This window comes from Danio rerio, chromosome 7, assembly GCF_049306965.1.
Source record: "Danio rerio strain Tuebingen ecotype United States chromosome 7, GRCz12tu, whole genome shotgun sequence".
Taxonomy (NCBI): Eukaryota; Metazoa; Chordata; class Actinopteri; order Cypriniformes; family Danionidae; genus Danio; species Danio rerio.
In genome coordinates, this window is record NC_133182.1 from 7,887,911 (window position 1) to 7,904,746 (window position 16,836).

Here is a 16,836-nt window from a genome sequence, read left to right on the forward strand (position 1 = left end):
GGTTGCAATCTTGGTTAAGCCGAAGGGAAGTTACAATGCCACAAATGCCATATAAGCAGAACTTTGTTCTGTGGTTTGAGCAAGTTATGGCAGATTAATCATCCATTTCACGATGCAACCTACTGCAAGGTACTGCAAACTGCAAGTCTACTGACACTTTCTTTTGACATTTTCTTTTTACAAGCCATCAGACTTCACTGACAAATGTTTACGCGTACAGTATTTATATCTGCTACAATATTTGCACAGCATCCCTGGTGTACTGGTCGGCATTAAGCCTGGTTTATACTTCTGCGTCAAGTGACCGCCGTGACCCACGGTGCATGCAACGCGCGTAGCTGTGCATTTTTTATTTTTATTTTTTAAATTAGAATATGCAAAAATCATACAAATACAAGAAAACATCAACAAATAACAAATACAAAGCAACGAAACAAAAACAAAACAAAAACAACAACAATATAGTCAAGTACTGGTATGTGCGTGAGTGTGTGCGTATGACTGTGTGTATGCATGTAAAGGTAACTTGGTGGACAGGTCAGAGTACATACATAAGGAACAATAACAGTCAATAAATGAAGCAAGTGTCACAGATATAGATAAAACATATAGAAAGAAACCAGTCAGAGGTAGGGAGTAACAACAATGCTTATTAATGTATGATAGTAAATATGAGAGTAAAAAGAGAGAAAGGACAACAGTAATAACTGACAACAATAATAATAAATCACAAGTGCTACACCAACTACTACTACAGAAAGTTACTTATATTACAACTACTACTGCTTCTACTACAGCTACAACCACGACTACTACTACTAAAGTGTCTACTAATACTGATACTACTACAACGACTACCACTACTGATACTACTATAGTGTTTGCTAAAACTAATACAACAACATCTACTGCGATGACTACTACTACTACTACAATCACTTCTACTACATCTACATCAACAACATCTACTACTGATATTATTACACCAACAACGACTACTACTACTACTGTAACAACCACACCATTACTACTTCTGCTACTACTATACCAATGACATCTACTACTACATGAACTACTACTTCTATAATCTCCGTAACAATTACTCAATAACAATCGATACTATTACAATGACTACTACTTCAACTACTACTACTACTACTACTCCTACTACAACTACTACCGCTACAACTACAACTGCAACCTTAATAATGTTAATGGTATAAATACTTGTAATAATGATAATGAAAAGATAACAGGACAAGTCAGAACAGTAATAATAATAATAATAATAATAGCAAAAAATAAAAGTAATACCATGCTGTGCATTTATACTTCTGCGCGCTGTCTCTGTTGCTCTGCATTAACACTTCCAAAACGCTAGTGGGCAGTGAGCAGTGGCATAGCGGATAGGTCCGCAGGGCACGCATCGTGGGGGGGCCCTGCGTGATTAGGGGGCCCCGCGTCGTTGCGATTTTCAATAATTGAAAATCCAGCAACCGCAATAATCAAACTCTTGGGAACAACTGTGATCGGAACCAAAGTTTACTGGTCTGTGTTCTCTGAACACCTCAAGCGACGGACTACTTCATTATCAAATATACCATAAAGTTGACTTGATTTCAACTCTCCTCGATGCTCACACCGGAGAAGACGCGCCGCTCTGTTTCTCGCCGCCGGTTCTTATTGAAAATGAATGACTTCCAGCTACTTTGATGCTCTCGCTGCTTTGTGATTGCTCCTCAGTTTGTGAAGGCTTTCCTGCGTTGTCGCTCCACCCCGCCCCCCTTTCCCGCTCTTTAGTTTGTGATTGCTCCTCAGTTTGTGAAGGCTTCCCAGAGTTGTCGCTCCACCCCACCTCCCTTCAACGCTCCTCAATTTGTGATCGCTTCTCCGCGTTGCCCCCCCCCCCCCATCATCAGGGGGCCCTGTCGGTGATTCCTGCAGGGGGGCCTCCGCATTTTGTGCTACGCCACTGGCAGTGAGGTGTTAATGTGTCTCTGTGTCAAGTTTCTTCGCTGGTGTTTTGTTTTTTTCTAAACGCTTTCTGAATGTACAAGTGGCTCAAACTCGCTCATTTTGAGGCAGGAACCAGCAGACGTGCAATCACCACAGTGAAAAACAGCAGCGCATGTGTGTAGGAACAGCTGATGGTGACTACAGCAACGACAAACAGCAGAGAATCGCAAGCTCAAATGCATTTTAAATAAATCAGTAAAGATAGTGGCATGTATCACGTTTTCAAAGTGGTTTTAGACGCGATATGTGAATATAAAGAATTAACCAGATGCAGTACAAGACAAGCAAAGAGATTTCAAGTAACAAAACACAATTAAATACATCCATGCTGAAAAAACAGCTTAAACCAGCCTATACTGGTTAGCTGGTTGACCAGCCTGGTTTTATAGGGACTTCGGCCATTTCCAGTCTGGTCTTAGCTGGTCAGGACAACCAGCATAATGCAGATATTCAGCATTTTTGATGACAAATATTTTCTGCAGCGTCCTCAATTCACCATAGTTTCTCCCGCTTATCCACTTTTGAATTCAGTAACTTTTTTGCAAGTCATACATGTAGCTTTTTCCCTGTTTGTACTGTAGGTCAACACAGATTTTTGATTTCTACCTAAAATGCTGACTGACTTTTTTTTAAATAATAGTATTAAATTAAATTATAAATTGTGACTATTTAATTATTTAAATGCAAAAAAACAGTTCATTAATATTTCAATTTTGAATGATTGTAAAAGTTGAGCAGATCTCCGCTATCATCCGCTTTTGTTAAGAATGTTTCTGTATTAAGTTAAACAGAGCAGAAATACACACTCGGTTACTCTCGAGATTTGACCTGAAACAATGATAGCCTCAGATTAAAAGAGTTTTTTTTTATTCAAGCCTATAACAGAACTGAAGAAAAAAAGTATAACAAGCTACAATTAAAATAAAAGAATGAAAGAATTTTAAAGATTATATAAGCTGAATAATGTTATAAATAAAAATAAAAAAGTTGGCGTTCATTAATCAGGACTGCAGACTTTCACTCCTCTGTGGCAGCATGCTGATCGACTTCATTATCTTGAGCTGGGAAACACAAAATATAGAATAAATGACATTTTAATTACTGATACTGAGAGAGAGAGAGAGAGAGAGAGAGAGAGAGAGAGAGAGAGAGATCTCACCATGAGCTCTGCAGTATTTGACTCCCAGTATGATGGTCACCAGCAGATATGGAGAAGCTGCCACTAGAAAACTGACCAGTTTAAGAGCTGAGAGAACCGACAATGAAGACTCTGAACCTGAAACACGGACAGTAACACAACACATGAAGAGATAAAAAAAATTATATATGCCAAATATGAGGGTGAACAGTGTAGCTTTGAAATTAAACTATTATACTGTTGATAAACCATGGAGAAAGCTCCTGATGTTCAGTGTTGATCACTCACCCATAATATCAGACACAGTCAGAGTCACTTCATTACTCCATTTAGAAGAGCCTGATGATTGTCTCCAGCCAGAACACCTGCACATCTGTGTGGACTCTACAGTGATATTGAACTCTTTCTCCTCAGACTTGTACTCTTTATCTCCACAGTGGAATCTGTATTTCCAGTCTTCTCCCTGTATGTCACATGTGAGAGTGACAGTGTCTCCTCTGAGTATCTCTGATGGTTCAGACTGAACAGTCAGAACAGCTTTATATGACTCTGTATAAACTGAACAAACAGAAGAGATGATAAAACACACAAAGGAATAGCTCAACATCTTATAAACCCTGCATAAATGTCACTGCACAAATTTGTATTTTGAATTCTAAAATGTTTGAATCACTGGACCCCATTGACCTTCAGTGAGGGGAAAAACAGTTTTCTTTTTTGCACAAGTCATAAGTTTTGAATGAGATGAGAATACTTGAGTTTTTAGAATTTGATTAGTTGGGGAAAGGTTTAAAAACATTTACATTTAGTCATTTAGCAGACGCTTTTATCCAAAGTGACTTACAAATGAGGACAAGGAAGCAATTTTCACAACTATAAGAGCAACGATGAATAAGTGCTATAGGCAAGTTTCAGGTCTGTAAGTCGAAGATGGAAAGTATTACTAATTTTTTTTTTGGGTACAGTTAGTGGTATATCCAGAGAGGCAATTGCAGATTAGGAAGTGAAGTGGAGACTACATAGTTGAGTTTTTAGTCGTTTCTTGAAAATAGCGAGTGACTCTGCTGTTCTGATGCAGTTAGGGAGTTCATTCCACCAACTGGGCAGATTGAACGCGAGCGTTCGCGAAAGTTATTTCTTCCCTCTTTGGGATGGAACCACGAGGCGACGTTCATTCACAGAACGCAAGTTTCTGGAGGGCACATAGATCTGCAGAAGTGAGAGCAGATAAGAACGAGCAAGGCCAGAAGTCGCTTTGTAGGCAAACATCAGAGCTTTGAATTTGATGCTTTCACTATCCTGAATCACTGAATTTGTTTAAAACATTAACATTAATAAAAATTCCTAAAGATAATGTGATTCAAAAAAGCCATTGTAGTAAATTCCTATTTATAGCAAAGCATGAGAGTGCATACAACCTCTGCAGGTTTCATTACTAGCACAGTCTGACAAAAGACATGTACAGCACAAAGATATATCCTGTAGTTCATTAAAAAAAAAAAAAAATCAACATTCTGCCATCGTTTACTCACTCTTAACTTGTTTTAAACCGGTTTGAGTTTTTTATTCTGTTAAACACGAAAGATGAAATTTTGTAGAATGTTGAAAATTTGTAAATTAGGTAGTTTATGTTGTCTCTTTAGACACAGAAAAGGACAGGTAACTCCTAATCATCTATTCACTTGACTACTCGTAAATGAATGGCACATAACATTTATTGTATGCAAACATTTTTCAGGATTGATGTAAATGTTAATACCATACATATAAACTATTTGAGTAATTTGTTTTAAATGACTCTGGAATTTGTGCTCATTTATTTGTTTGTTTAAATTTGTATGTGAACGACCCTCTGTTCTTTCTAAATGGTGTGGTCCCGGGATTGGTTTAGTTTGGAGGTTTAAGTTTGTTTTTAGTTGGAGACCTTTGAACATCTGAGCCTCAAAAACTTTATTCCTGGTACTTATTGGTTTGATTAATATTTTTATGGCCAATATTTTTGCTTTACCTCGTCTGGAAATAAAAAACAAAATAAATGTGAATCATGCCTCCTGCTTTACTGGAAGAGCATCAGAGTAAGAAAAACAAATACTATAAAAGTCAATGGTCACAGGTTTCTAACATGCTTCAAAGTATCTTCTTCTGTGTTCAATAGAACAAAACAAAACCTTACTAATGAGTAAATGATGCCAGAATCTTCATTTTTGGGTGAACTAAAGTGGACATAATTAGGAGTCAATGAACCACTTTTAGTGCTAATTAGCAGGATTTTATATTTAGTGTATCCTCCACTTCTTGTCACACAAACACTCATATTTTGTAATTAAAACATCATTTTTGTCATCAATTTACTGCACATGATGCAAATAATTGTGACACTTGTAGTTCAGTTAAAGTATAAAACATAAAACAGATGATACGAGGTAATTTTTCCTTCTAACTCACCTGATACGGTCAGTGTGTGTTGATCGCTGGTGTGTGTGTGTCGTGATCCTCCAGTTTCTTCTCCTCTACAGCTGTAAAGACCTGCGTGAGATTCATCAACAGAGCTGATTCTGTATTCCCGAGATTCACTGTCCTGAATCACTGAATCATCTTTATTCCAGCTGTAGCTCCAGCGAGTGACGTCTGAATCTGGTATGTGACATGTGAAAGTGACCGTCTGTCCCCTGAAAACACCTCCATCAGGCTGAACACGCAATGAAGCTTTGAGTCTCTCTGTGAAACATGACCTCAAGATTAATTCAGCTGACAGAATATGATAATGTTAATCACAGTCATTGTGAACAGTAATATTACATTTACTCATAATCAGATTGTCTTGCAAATACCTGTTACTGTTAACCTGACTGCTGGACTTTGTGTTGTGGCATTATTTGCTGCTATTACACCACACTTGTACCATCCTCCATCAGAGATCTTCACATCTGTCAGTGTTTTAGTTTCATCAACAGTTCCTATTCTGCTGGAGTCTTTGTACCAGATAATCCTCCGTACAGTTGATCGTCCAGCATCGCAGCTGAGAGTAACTGTGTCTCCAGTGAACACTGAACTCTGGGGCTTTATGCTTATTTTTAATTCGTCTGTAAATATTTAATGAGAGGATCTTGGGTTATTGTCTAGTGTTTAATGATTGTCTTTTGCTGCACGACTTCTATCATTTACATTACTGATGTTTCTTTCACACTTGCGCTTTAGTCATATGCTTAACTATATTTTACTTTGTTTTTCTTATATTTGAGGTTTGTGTGACATAAAATCCATGATTCAGATATTATTCATCAAATACTCAAAACAATCATTCACAGTATGGCATGTAGTAAAATGCTGTAACACCCAAAACTGTTGCTGTCTATGGAGGATGAGGGAGCTCTCAGATTTAATCTAAAATGTTCTCTTAGCACCCTTAAAGGGTCACGAAACACCAAAACACATTTTTTGAGCTGTTGACAGTCGTATTTGTGTCCCACACTGCTAAAAACACTATTAGGACACCTATATTTCACTAAAAAGTGTAAATTGGTTGTTTTTGCGTTATTTCAAGCAAATTCGTACTTCCTGTTTGAAACGAATTTTTGAAGCTGTGTCACGGTCATGACATAATAGCGTTGTATTCCAGCGTGCAGACTGGGCGTCTGTGCCAGAGTGAGTCTTATTACGTCTTACAGTGTGATGCATTAATGCATGAGTAAAGCTTGGTTCAAACCAATCAGCGCGCTCTATTGTGCAACTTCATTAATATTCATTAGTGTCACCGTGTTTACACCACAAAGACGCCACGTTGTGTTGGCAAAACAAGCGTGAAGTGTTGCTTTTATAGTTTGCTGCCATTAAGTTTTGTTTTCATTTTCTCTCTGTGAGAGCGCAGCTGGAGTCACGTGTGGATTAACAGTGTACGCAACGCGCCACAACAATAACTTACGTGTCTAAGGAGGATTATTGTTTACCTGAGAGCTGTTCTCATCTGCAAACGCTGAAATCCGGATTCGCTTGTAACGTTAGTCTCCTCTTCATAAAGACGCGGCTCTAGTTGCTGGTGATTGTCCTGTCTCTACAGATTTGTTAAGTGAGCGACCAGTGCTCTTTGTTTATTCAGTTTGTTCGTATCGAATTAAGTTAACTATTGCACTGAGTGCAAACATAGCACCGCATTTTGTGACCGGAATAACACACGCGGCTTTCTGACGCTACCTGCCGTGTGTATCTAAGTTTCCGGGAAATGCAGAGTTTTTTTTTCTCTCATTCGCCGTGCGGTATCAAACATTGCATGAAAAATACACGCTTAGAGCAGCTCCTCGAATCAAATATCGCGTTTGTCGCGAGGGGCATGAATGAATTCCCTGAATGAAAGAGCCAAACTGCTGTTAAAGTCCATTATTTAATAATTTGGCAAATAATTCGACTACAGATGTCCATGTAGGTTAAACACCATTACTTTCTCATGTGTGTGTATTTTGACTAAAACTCGCGCGTGCCCAAATAGACACTCCCACACCCTCCCACTTTAGTTCCTCCAACACTCCCCCCTAAACAGAGCTGGACACGCCCACTTTTCTGACTTTTTTCAAAGTAGAGGTGTGAAAACACCCTGCTGAAACGAGAGGGTTTCATGGCCCTTTAAATGTTGTATCTTAAATCTTAATTCATGTTCTGCAGATGAACGAATGTCTTAAGGATTTGGAACAATGTGATGGCGAGTAATTAATAACATTTATCATTTTGGGGTGAACTAACTCTTTTAACAGTCACCCTTGTATAATTACCCATTTTGGCCTGCTTTTACATCAAGTTTCTGAACAGTTGGACTGTTTTTAAAACTTCTGCACATGACTTCAAATTCACCTTTAATAGAAATGCTTTGACTGTCCTTGTTACACATATTAAAAATTGTACAGTAGAAAACAGGACAATAATGAAGAGTTAAGTATAATGAAACCCACATTAAACACAAAAGCAAGTTTCAATAAAACATTAAGAAAGATCCTGATGTTGAGTGTTGATCACTCACCCATAATATCAAACACAGTCAGAGTCACTTCATTACTCCATTCAGAAGAGCCTGATTGTCTCCAGCCTAAACACTTGCATGTCTGTGTGGACTCTACAGTGATCTTAAACTCTTTTATCTCAGACTTGTGCTCATTATCTCCACAATTAAATGAGTATGTCCAGTCTTCTCCCTGTATGTTACATCTGAGAATGACAGTGTCTCCTCTGAGTATCTGTGGTAGTTCAGGCCGAACAGTCAGAACAGCTTTAGGAGTTTCTATAGAAACTGAACAAACAGAAGAGATGATAAAACACACAAATAAGCTCAAATGAGTTAATGAACTCAACATGCTCCAAAATTAGTATAAATGTTACTGCAAAAAACATATTTTGAAGAAATAATTGTCACCGTACATCTGATTCTAATACATATATACTAAATCAAACTCACATGGTAGATTCAGTGTGACAGCATCACTGATCTCTGACTTCAGTCCGTCACTGTTTCTTTCTCCTCTACAGGTGACTTTACTCCTCCTGTGAGAAACACCAGTGCTAAAGCTGAATTCTCTGTCAGTGGCGAAGGGTTTAGTTGATCCATCTTTAAACCAACTGTATGTCCAGTCATCTTCAGCTCCTGGTATTTCACATCTGACAGTGGTGGGCTCATGTTTGTCAGGGTATAAAATCACTACGGCCTTTAGTTGCTCTGTAACGCCACAGATGTAATTCAAGCTTGAATCAAACACACTGTCAGAAATATTGATACTCAAGCTGCCACTGGGGTGGTACCTTTTCAAATGGTACACATATGTACTTAAGGGTACATATTATCAGTACCTCAAAAGTATATAGTAGTACCTACTAAAATTTTAAGAGGAACACTTTTAGAACTAGTATGTACCCTTGAGGTATTATTATGGGGCTTTTAGGTACAAATGTGTACCTTTTGAAAAGGTACCACCTTGGTGAGAGCTCGTGTACCTTTATTTCTAAGAGTGCAGATGGGAATACAAAGTTGGGCCAAAAAAACACTAAATCACACATTTCATTTGAGACACTGATATACACTTTTTTCAGTTTTACTGTGTTTTACTATGTGCAAAAATACATAAATAAATATGTAGATCACCTTCAGTTTGTGCAGGATGGATGATTGAAATCAGCACTAAAAGACAAAAAGTACATATCATGTTCATGTTGCTTTTATGTACACATAATACAGTATGATATAGATATGTTATTATAATGATACTGTTTGTTCAAACTGTGCATAATCCCCGATTATCTTTATTTTAACAGTTTACATGTAAAGAGGAGTTTCAAACTTTTCCAACAACCCATTTTAAATTTTGTTGTTGTCAGAAATTCATGGAGAAATTTTATTGAAGCACAGATGTAATGTTAATTGTCTGTCAATATCCAATAGATTTTGAACAAAATGTAGGATTTAGTTTGTTAAAGGCCATAAAAATAATAGTTTCTAAAGTAAAAAAAAGAGGCTTTGACTGAAAAAATGCCATCAAATTATACTATTACTATTATAATATCATACATAAACACACAGTAGAAAAACATTTACAACTTAACAGCTGCCCATCTGAAACAATGGATATTATAAATGTAGGGAATATGTAATATCTCTTCCTTTCCTCCGGGGGGAGCTGTGTGTTGTGTTAGGGAGATGGGCTGCAGTTTGGCCTCAGTTGTGTTTCGCTGTGGGAAAGGTAAGGAGAATTGATTCAGCTCTACACATAATCTGTTTAATTTCGACAATAATATTTGCCATCCATGTTATTTTATGAGATATGTTATAGTTTAGGCATTAATTAATGTGTAGAGGTCCTTATTTTTGATAGATTGACTTATATTTCTGATATTTCTGATATTTTAGTTGTTACCATGCGGCATAGCATATTTTATGTTGTTTTAGGTTTGATAATACATGTTATTTGGTTGGTTCTTTATATCCTGAATATATTTAACATTTATAATTGCCTGTCATATGTTCTAGTTTATCTTTTCAGTGTTTAAGTTAGTTTGTGAACAGCTAGCTTACTAGTTATGTAGCTGCAGCATTTACATCATTTATTTTTGATCATTTGTACACTTTGTAATTATTTTGTGATGTACTGAGTTGTGTTTCGCTGTGGGAAAGATGTTGCAGTGCCATTTCTGCTGTACAAGTGACAAAATGAAGAGAGGAGTCCATTAAAGGGAAAGCTGCTCTGTTTGGCTCAACCACGGTCTTGGTGTCCTTCCTGTTCATCCTATCACACATACACAACGCAGAGACATTTTGGGGAAGTACACCAACGAAGAGGGTTACATAAACATAACATGCACTGAAATAAATAACAGAAAAAGCTAAATATTAATTTAAAATTAATATTATTAAAAAATTGATAAATAGTAATAATAACAATAATAATAAAAAAATAATAATAACAATAACAACAATAATAATAATAATAATAATAATAATTACTATTATTATTATTATGTAATAAATAATAAAGGCTTTGTCCCTTTATTAATTCGGGCTCGCCCCTGCAGAATGAATTGCCAGCTTATTCATCATATGTTTTACGCAGCGGATGCCCTTCCAGCTGTAACCCATCACTGGGAAACACCCAAACACACTTATTCACACACATACACTACAGACCATTTTTAGCAATTCACCTATACCACATGGTTTTGGACTTGTGGGGGAAACCGAAGCACCTGCGAACATGTGGAGAACATATAAACTCCACACCAATATGCCAACTGACCCAGCAACTTTCTTGCTGTGAGGCGACCGCACTACCTACTGCGCCACCGCGTTGCTCAAATATCAAAAATAAGTCAGTAAAATAACAGAATACAAAAATATCACTACTTGGTTTTTAATAAATAAAAACATTAAATAAAAACAGAATAAGCCCAACCAAAAAAATTAATTCAATTTACTAAAAATGTATAAATAAAATAAATAAACAAGCAAATAGATTAAAGGAATAAGCAAATAAATACATAAAATGAATCAGCAAATAACTAAATAAATAAACAAATACATTGGCAAATATTAAATATTTAAACAAAAAAATCAGCAAATAACCAAATAAGCAAATTAATAAATTAGCAAATAAATAAGCAAATAAATAAAAAGCTAATAAATAAGCAAATAAAGAAAACAATTAATAAATAAGCAAATAAAAGAAAATAAATAAATAAAATGAATCAGCAAACAACTAAAGCAAATACATGAGTAAATAGGCAAATAAATACAAGCAAATAATTAAGTAACGCAAACAAATAATAAGCTAATAAATAAACTTAATAAATAAATATTATTTATATATTATTATTTATACATTTTACTTTTCATTGATGTGGGAACATCTCTCAGATCATAACCTTATCTGCTTTCCCTTTCCACCATGTTTAAAGTTGACGTGCTCAGCTCAGTTTATGATGTGCTCCATTATCCCAAAGTTTAACATGTCTCACTGACCAATAGGAGCACAGCAGCTTTAGATCTTTCAGACCAAATGAACAGAAACAGAGACGATGCTGATGATCCTGTCTCCACACAGGTGAGTGAGCTTGACAAACCACCTGCAGAAAACACTACTCCATATTTTAAAACAAACAGACAAATAATAATAATAATAATAAATAAATAAATAAAAACAAATAATAATAATCTAAATTCACTTAGGTTTGTCATGGCATTTATATACTGCTGCTCTCTGATGACTTGAAGGGCTTTTTATCCTCACTTGTAAGTCATTTAGATACAGTAAGTGTTTGCTAAATGAATAAATGTAAATAATAACTGAGGAGACAGTGAAAGAGGAAGCATGACTAAAACCTGTGTGCAATTCTAAAAATAATTATTAGTTGTTGGTGTCATGATGCTTCTATAGAGCTGAAAGCAAACTCAAGGTATGTTGAATGCTGTCAGTGCTTCAGTGGAAAGGGTGTCATCATCATTGTGGTCAATAACGTCACTGGTCAGAGTTTGAGTAATCAACAGAAACTCAAACCATTTCACAATATAATCCATACATGGTTATTCTACTGCTGAACTAGTCCCGACAAACACATTGATAGTCTGAGCTCAATATCATCAAGTAAACACAATTAATACATTCACAAAGAGTCAAAAAGAAAACAGACAGAAATATGAGGAAAAACTATACAGAGGATAACAGCACGTCCAATTCAATGCATAAAGCATCAAAAAACAAATGAACGACACAAATGAATCCATTCACATACAGCACATCCAAGAAACCATTCACGAGATGCAGATGAATTTATAGTCTGCCAAAGTTATCAAAGCATGAAAAATAAAAACTAAGAAATAGCATACAGACGAACACTGATTTATTTATTTATGATTTATCATTACATGCTATGAAGAAAGATGATGTATTTTAATTGAGAATGAGAAGCAGATACTCACAGAGCATTAGAGGAAGTGCATTGAGCTCCATCCTGATCTATTAATGATACTCTGCCAAACACACAGTCTGTGTTAAAGACTCGACACTTCCTGTATAATCACACACAACATATAAGAGAAGGTAGAAATAATTGACACAAACGGATATTTCATTGTACAACTCTGTACAGTATATTAACTATTGTTAATGGATTTAAAAGCAAATAATATTATGTCAGAATATTAAAAATGTGTATAATAGACTTCACACAATGTGAATTAATTTTACTGAAACATGACAAATGAACCTAATAGGGACATAGCTTTTTAGCATAGTAAAGGGTTTCAGAAAAATATTGTGCAAAATGCAAGTGGTTCTGCACATCTCTCTGGCTGATTTTACAGAATAAACTCATGTGCAACACAGTGTTTAATAAACTTATGTACAGTACATCATCCTCATCATGCTTATTGCCTGATCCACAAAAGTCAAAAGACATTTTCCCACTATATAATTACAATAATTCCTGCATTCTACATTAGTGTCTGCAGCCATCTGCTGGTAACAACCGAAACTAGCTGCAGTTTGCTCGAGCACATGCTAAATATACAGTAGTCAACAATTGAAGTGGATATTTCATCAAAGTTGTCCTAAAACTATTCAATAACACCCATTCTTGCCTGAGGATGAGAAACTATTGAATAAAGTCATTATTTTTGTTTTTTGTGTGCACAAAAGTGAGCTCAGAGCTTGATAATACTCTAGCTCAGCGTTTCTCAACCAAGCTCTTGGAGGACCACCAGCACTGCATGTTTTGGATGTCTTCTTTGTCACACCTATTACAGGTCTTTCAGTCATTGCTAATGAGCTGATGATCTGAATCAGGTGTGTTTGTTTAAGGAGAAACTGATAATGTGCATAGCTGGTGATCCTCCAGGAACCTGGTTGAGAAACACTGCTCTAGTTGAACCACTGAACATGGTCGGCTTACAGGATGTTTTTTTTTTTTTTGGCATTTTCTAGACTTTGAATAACAACTCTGCTTTTTATAGAGGATGAGAAAGATCTCGGATTTCATCTAAAATATCTTAATTTATAGTGAGAACAGCTGAGAAGACAATTGGTGTCCCTCTCCCCTTCCTCTAGAACATTTACAACACCCGTCTCACCCTAAAGGCCCTCTGCAAAACAGCAGATCTCACCCACCCAATGCACTTTGGTCTGCTGCCATCAGGGAGGAGATTTTGAATTCTCCAGGCCAGGCACAACAAACTGAAGGACAGCTTCATCCATCAGGAAGCGGAACTCTCTCCCAGCTCTGCCACCACTCTCCTCTCCCTCCCCATGCACCTTTGGGGACACTTTTACTCACACCACTTTATGTAACATTGGACTGCTGGTTAGTCGCATCATACTACCTCCCTATAGATTATGTCACTATCATAATAATGTTACAAGCCTTTTTGCACTATACAGTATACTGTTTTACATCTGCACAACTCTGGTTTGTACTTGTTGCCATATGCTCTTAATGTAATTGTATAGTTTACAATTTTTTAATGTATGTTTTTAATTACATTTTATGTATAATTATACTTATTGTAAATTATTTCTAAAACTCTACTTTTTGTATTAATATTATATGTAGGCACCTATAGGATCTGAGAGTAACAGAATTTCAATTTTCTGTATGCCCTGCATGTTGAAGGTTTTAGCTAGTTTTCGGTTAGAGACCTCTGAACATCTGAGCCCCAAAAACTTTATTTCTGGTACTTTAGTTTAATTTCTGTATGGCCAAGTGTTTTTGTTTTTGCTTGTTTGGAATTTACAAATAATTAATTGTTTGTAAATCACGACTCCTACTTCATTGGAAGAACCCTCAAAGTAGGAAAAAACACATACTATGCAAGTCAATGGTTACAGGTTTCCAACAAAGTTCAAAGTATCCTATTCTGTGTTCAACAGAACAAAACTAAACTTTCTAACTAATAAGGAGTTAGTAAATTATGTCAGAATCTTCATTTTTGGGTGAACTAAAGTGGTTAGACATTTAGGAGTCAATGAACCCCTTTAAGTGCTAATTAGCAGCATTTTTTATTTAGTGTATCCTCCACTTCTTGTCTGACACAAACACTCATATTTTATAATTAAAACATAATTTTAGTCATCAATTTACTGCACATGCTCCAAAGAATCGTAATACTTGTAGTTCAGTTGAAGTATAAAACATAAAACAGATGATACGAGGTAATTTCCCCCTCAAATCTCACCTGATATGGTCAGTGTGTGTTGATCGCTGGTGTGTGTGTGTCGTGATCCTCCAGTTTCTTCTCCTCTACAGCTGTAAAGACCTGCGTGAGATTCATCAACAGAGCTGATTCTGTACTACTGATATTCACTGAAAAAAAAAAAAATAGAACATTACTATTTTTGAGGGGGGAAAATTACATGATCAACCATGACAATAAAGAATTTCAAATTACTAAAATAATATAACAATTATGAACTACATTTTTTTAAATTTAAATTAAAATGAAATAAATCAAAGACTTTTTCCAGAAGGAAAAATATTACAGGAAATACTGTGAAAAATTCCTTGCTCTGTTAAACATTTGAAAAATATTTGTAAAAGAAAATACAAAATTTATAGGAGGGTGAATAATTCTGACTTCAACAGTGTATGTAGACTATATAAAAGGTATAGACTATATGAACATGAGAAAACAATAAATGATGAGGTGAAATCATTAATATAAATCTTAATATGCACTGGTTCCCTTTTCCACTGTTTAACATGCATGATGTGCTCAGCTCAGAATTACACAGATTATAATATTTTAAAAGTGCATCACGTGACAAACTGACCAATAGGAGCAGAGCAGCTCTTCAGCACATGCCTTTCAGACCAGATGAACAAAGAGAGAAGACGCTGCAAAGTGGAATTATAAAAATGGACAGAAGATTTGTGGAGCATCCCAGTGAAAAACACTCCACTACAACTCGAGTCAACATTTGTTCACAAAAACTTGACTCCAAATTTCCAAACTCCTAATAGTTAAAATAATGAATCAACTCTCTGTTTTAGTCTGTAGATCTGTCTCTGCTCTCAGATTAGGTGGCAGTCTATAATAACCGAAGAACCGGTGAAAGAGGAAGTATGAATAAAACACCCCCTGTGCATTTCTAAGAATAAATAATTGTTGTTGTCATGATGTTTTTTAAAGAGCTGAAAGGAAACTGCAGGCGTTGTGAATGCTAGTGCTTCAGTGGAAAGTGTGTCATCATTGTGGTCAATAACATCACTGATCAGAGTTTGAGGAAACAACAGAAACTCAAACCATTTCAATCTATACATGGTTATTCTACTGCTGAACTAGTCAACAACTGAACCAAGATCAGCAAAACATGACAAACAAGCTGAGCATCTGAGCTCAATATCAAGTAAACACGATTAATAAATTCACAAAGAGTTGAAAAGAAAATAAGACAGAACTATGAAGAAAAACTACAGAACATTACAGCATGTCCAATTCAATGCACACACCATCACAAACTTCAAACTGAATGAAACTTAATGAATAAAACTCACAAATCTAATTCATCTACAGCATATCCAAGAAACCATTCACATATATATATATATTGTTCTATATATAGTGCAGATGAATTTGGCATAAATTCTCCCAAAAGATTGATAGGAGCATGACAAATAAATACCATATAGAGAAGCACTGATTCACTACATCATTACATGCAATAAAAAATAAATGTATTTTAATAGTCAGAATGAGAAGCAGATACTCACAGAGCATTAGAGGAAGTGCACTGAGCTCCATCTTGATCTATTAATGACACTCTGCCAAACACAGTCTGTTAAAGATTCAACACTTCCGGTACAAACAACATATAATAAATAGAAATATTTAACACAAATAGATATTTAAATGTTTGCTACTGACTGTGATGTAATGTGTAACTCTGTACAGTATATTAACAATAGTTTTAAAAGCAGACACAATTCTGGCAGGATATTAAAAATGTGTGTAACATATTTTACTGATAATTACATTTACTGAAACATGACAAATGAACCTAATAGGGTCATGATCTGGAAGAAAAAAAAGGACTTTTTTTGGCATTATAAATGGTTTCAGCATTATTTTGAAAAATGCAAGACATAAATCTACAACCCTCCGTTTCTCCTGCGTGTGTGTTTGTTTGTACTTGGTCAGAAGCACATGCCCAAATGGCAACTCC

The 16,836-nt window shown here is 35.8% G+C and overlaps 1 protein-coding gene across 2 annotated transcripts; it reads right to left on the reverse strand.

Moving 5' to 3' along the window:
- Positions 1–632: 632 nt before the first annotated feature.
- si:ch211-163c2.2 lies at positions 633–16,592 on the reverse strand. Of its 2 annotated transcripts, none has more exons than XM_073908026.1 (11): positions 16,385–16,592; positions 14,850–14,977; positions 12,600–12,689; positions 9,276–9,311; positions 8,595–8,852; positions 8,163–8,429; positions 5,986–6,237; positions 5,600–5,872; positions 3,443–3,712; positions 3,176–3,292; positions 633–3,077 (listed from the first exon to the last, which is right to left on the reverse strand). In XM_073908026.1, exons 3-11 carry the CDS (start codon positions 12,628–12,630, stop codon positions 3,034–3,036), a joined length of 1,548 nt encoding a protein of 515 aa, XP_073764127.1. In that variant the 5' UTR covers positions 12,631–12,689; positions 14,850–14,977; positions 16,385–16,592; the 3' UTR covers positions 633–3,033. The 2 variants fall into 2 exon arrangements, with proteins under 2 accessions (XP_073764127.1, XP_073764128.1); XM_073908027.1 differs by lacking the exon at positions 16,385–16,592 and adding an exon at positions 15,445–15,559.
- Positions 16,593–16,836: the final 244 nt, after the last annotated feature.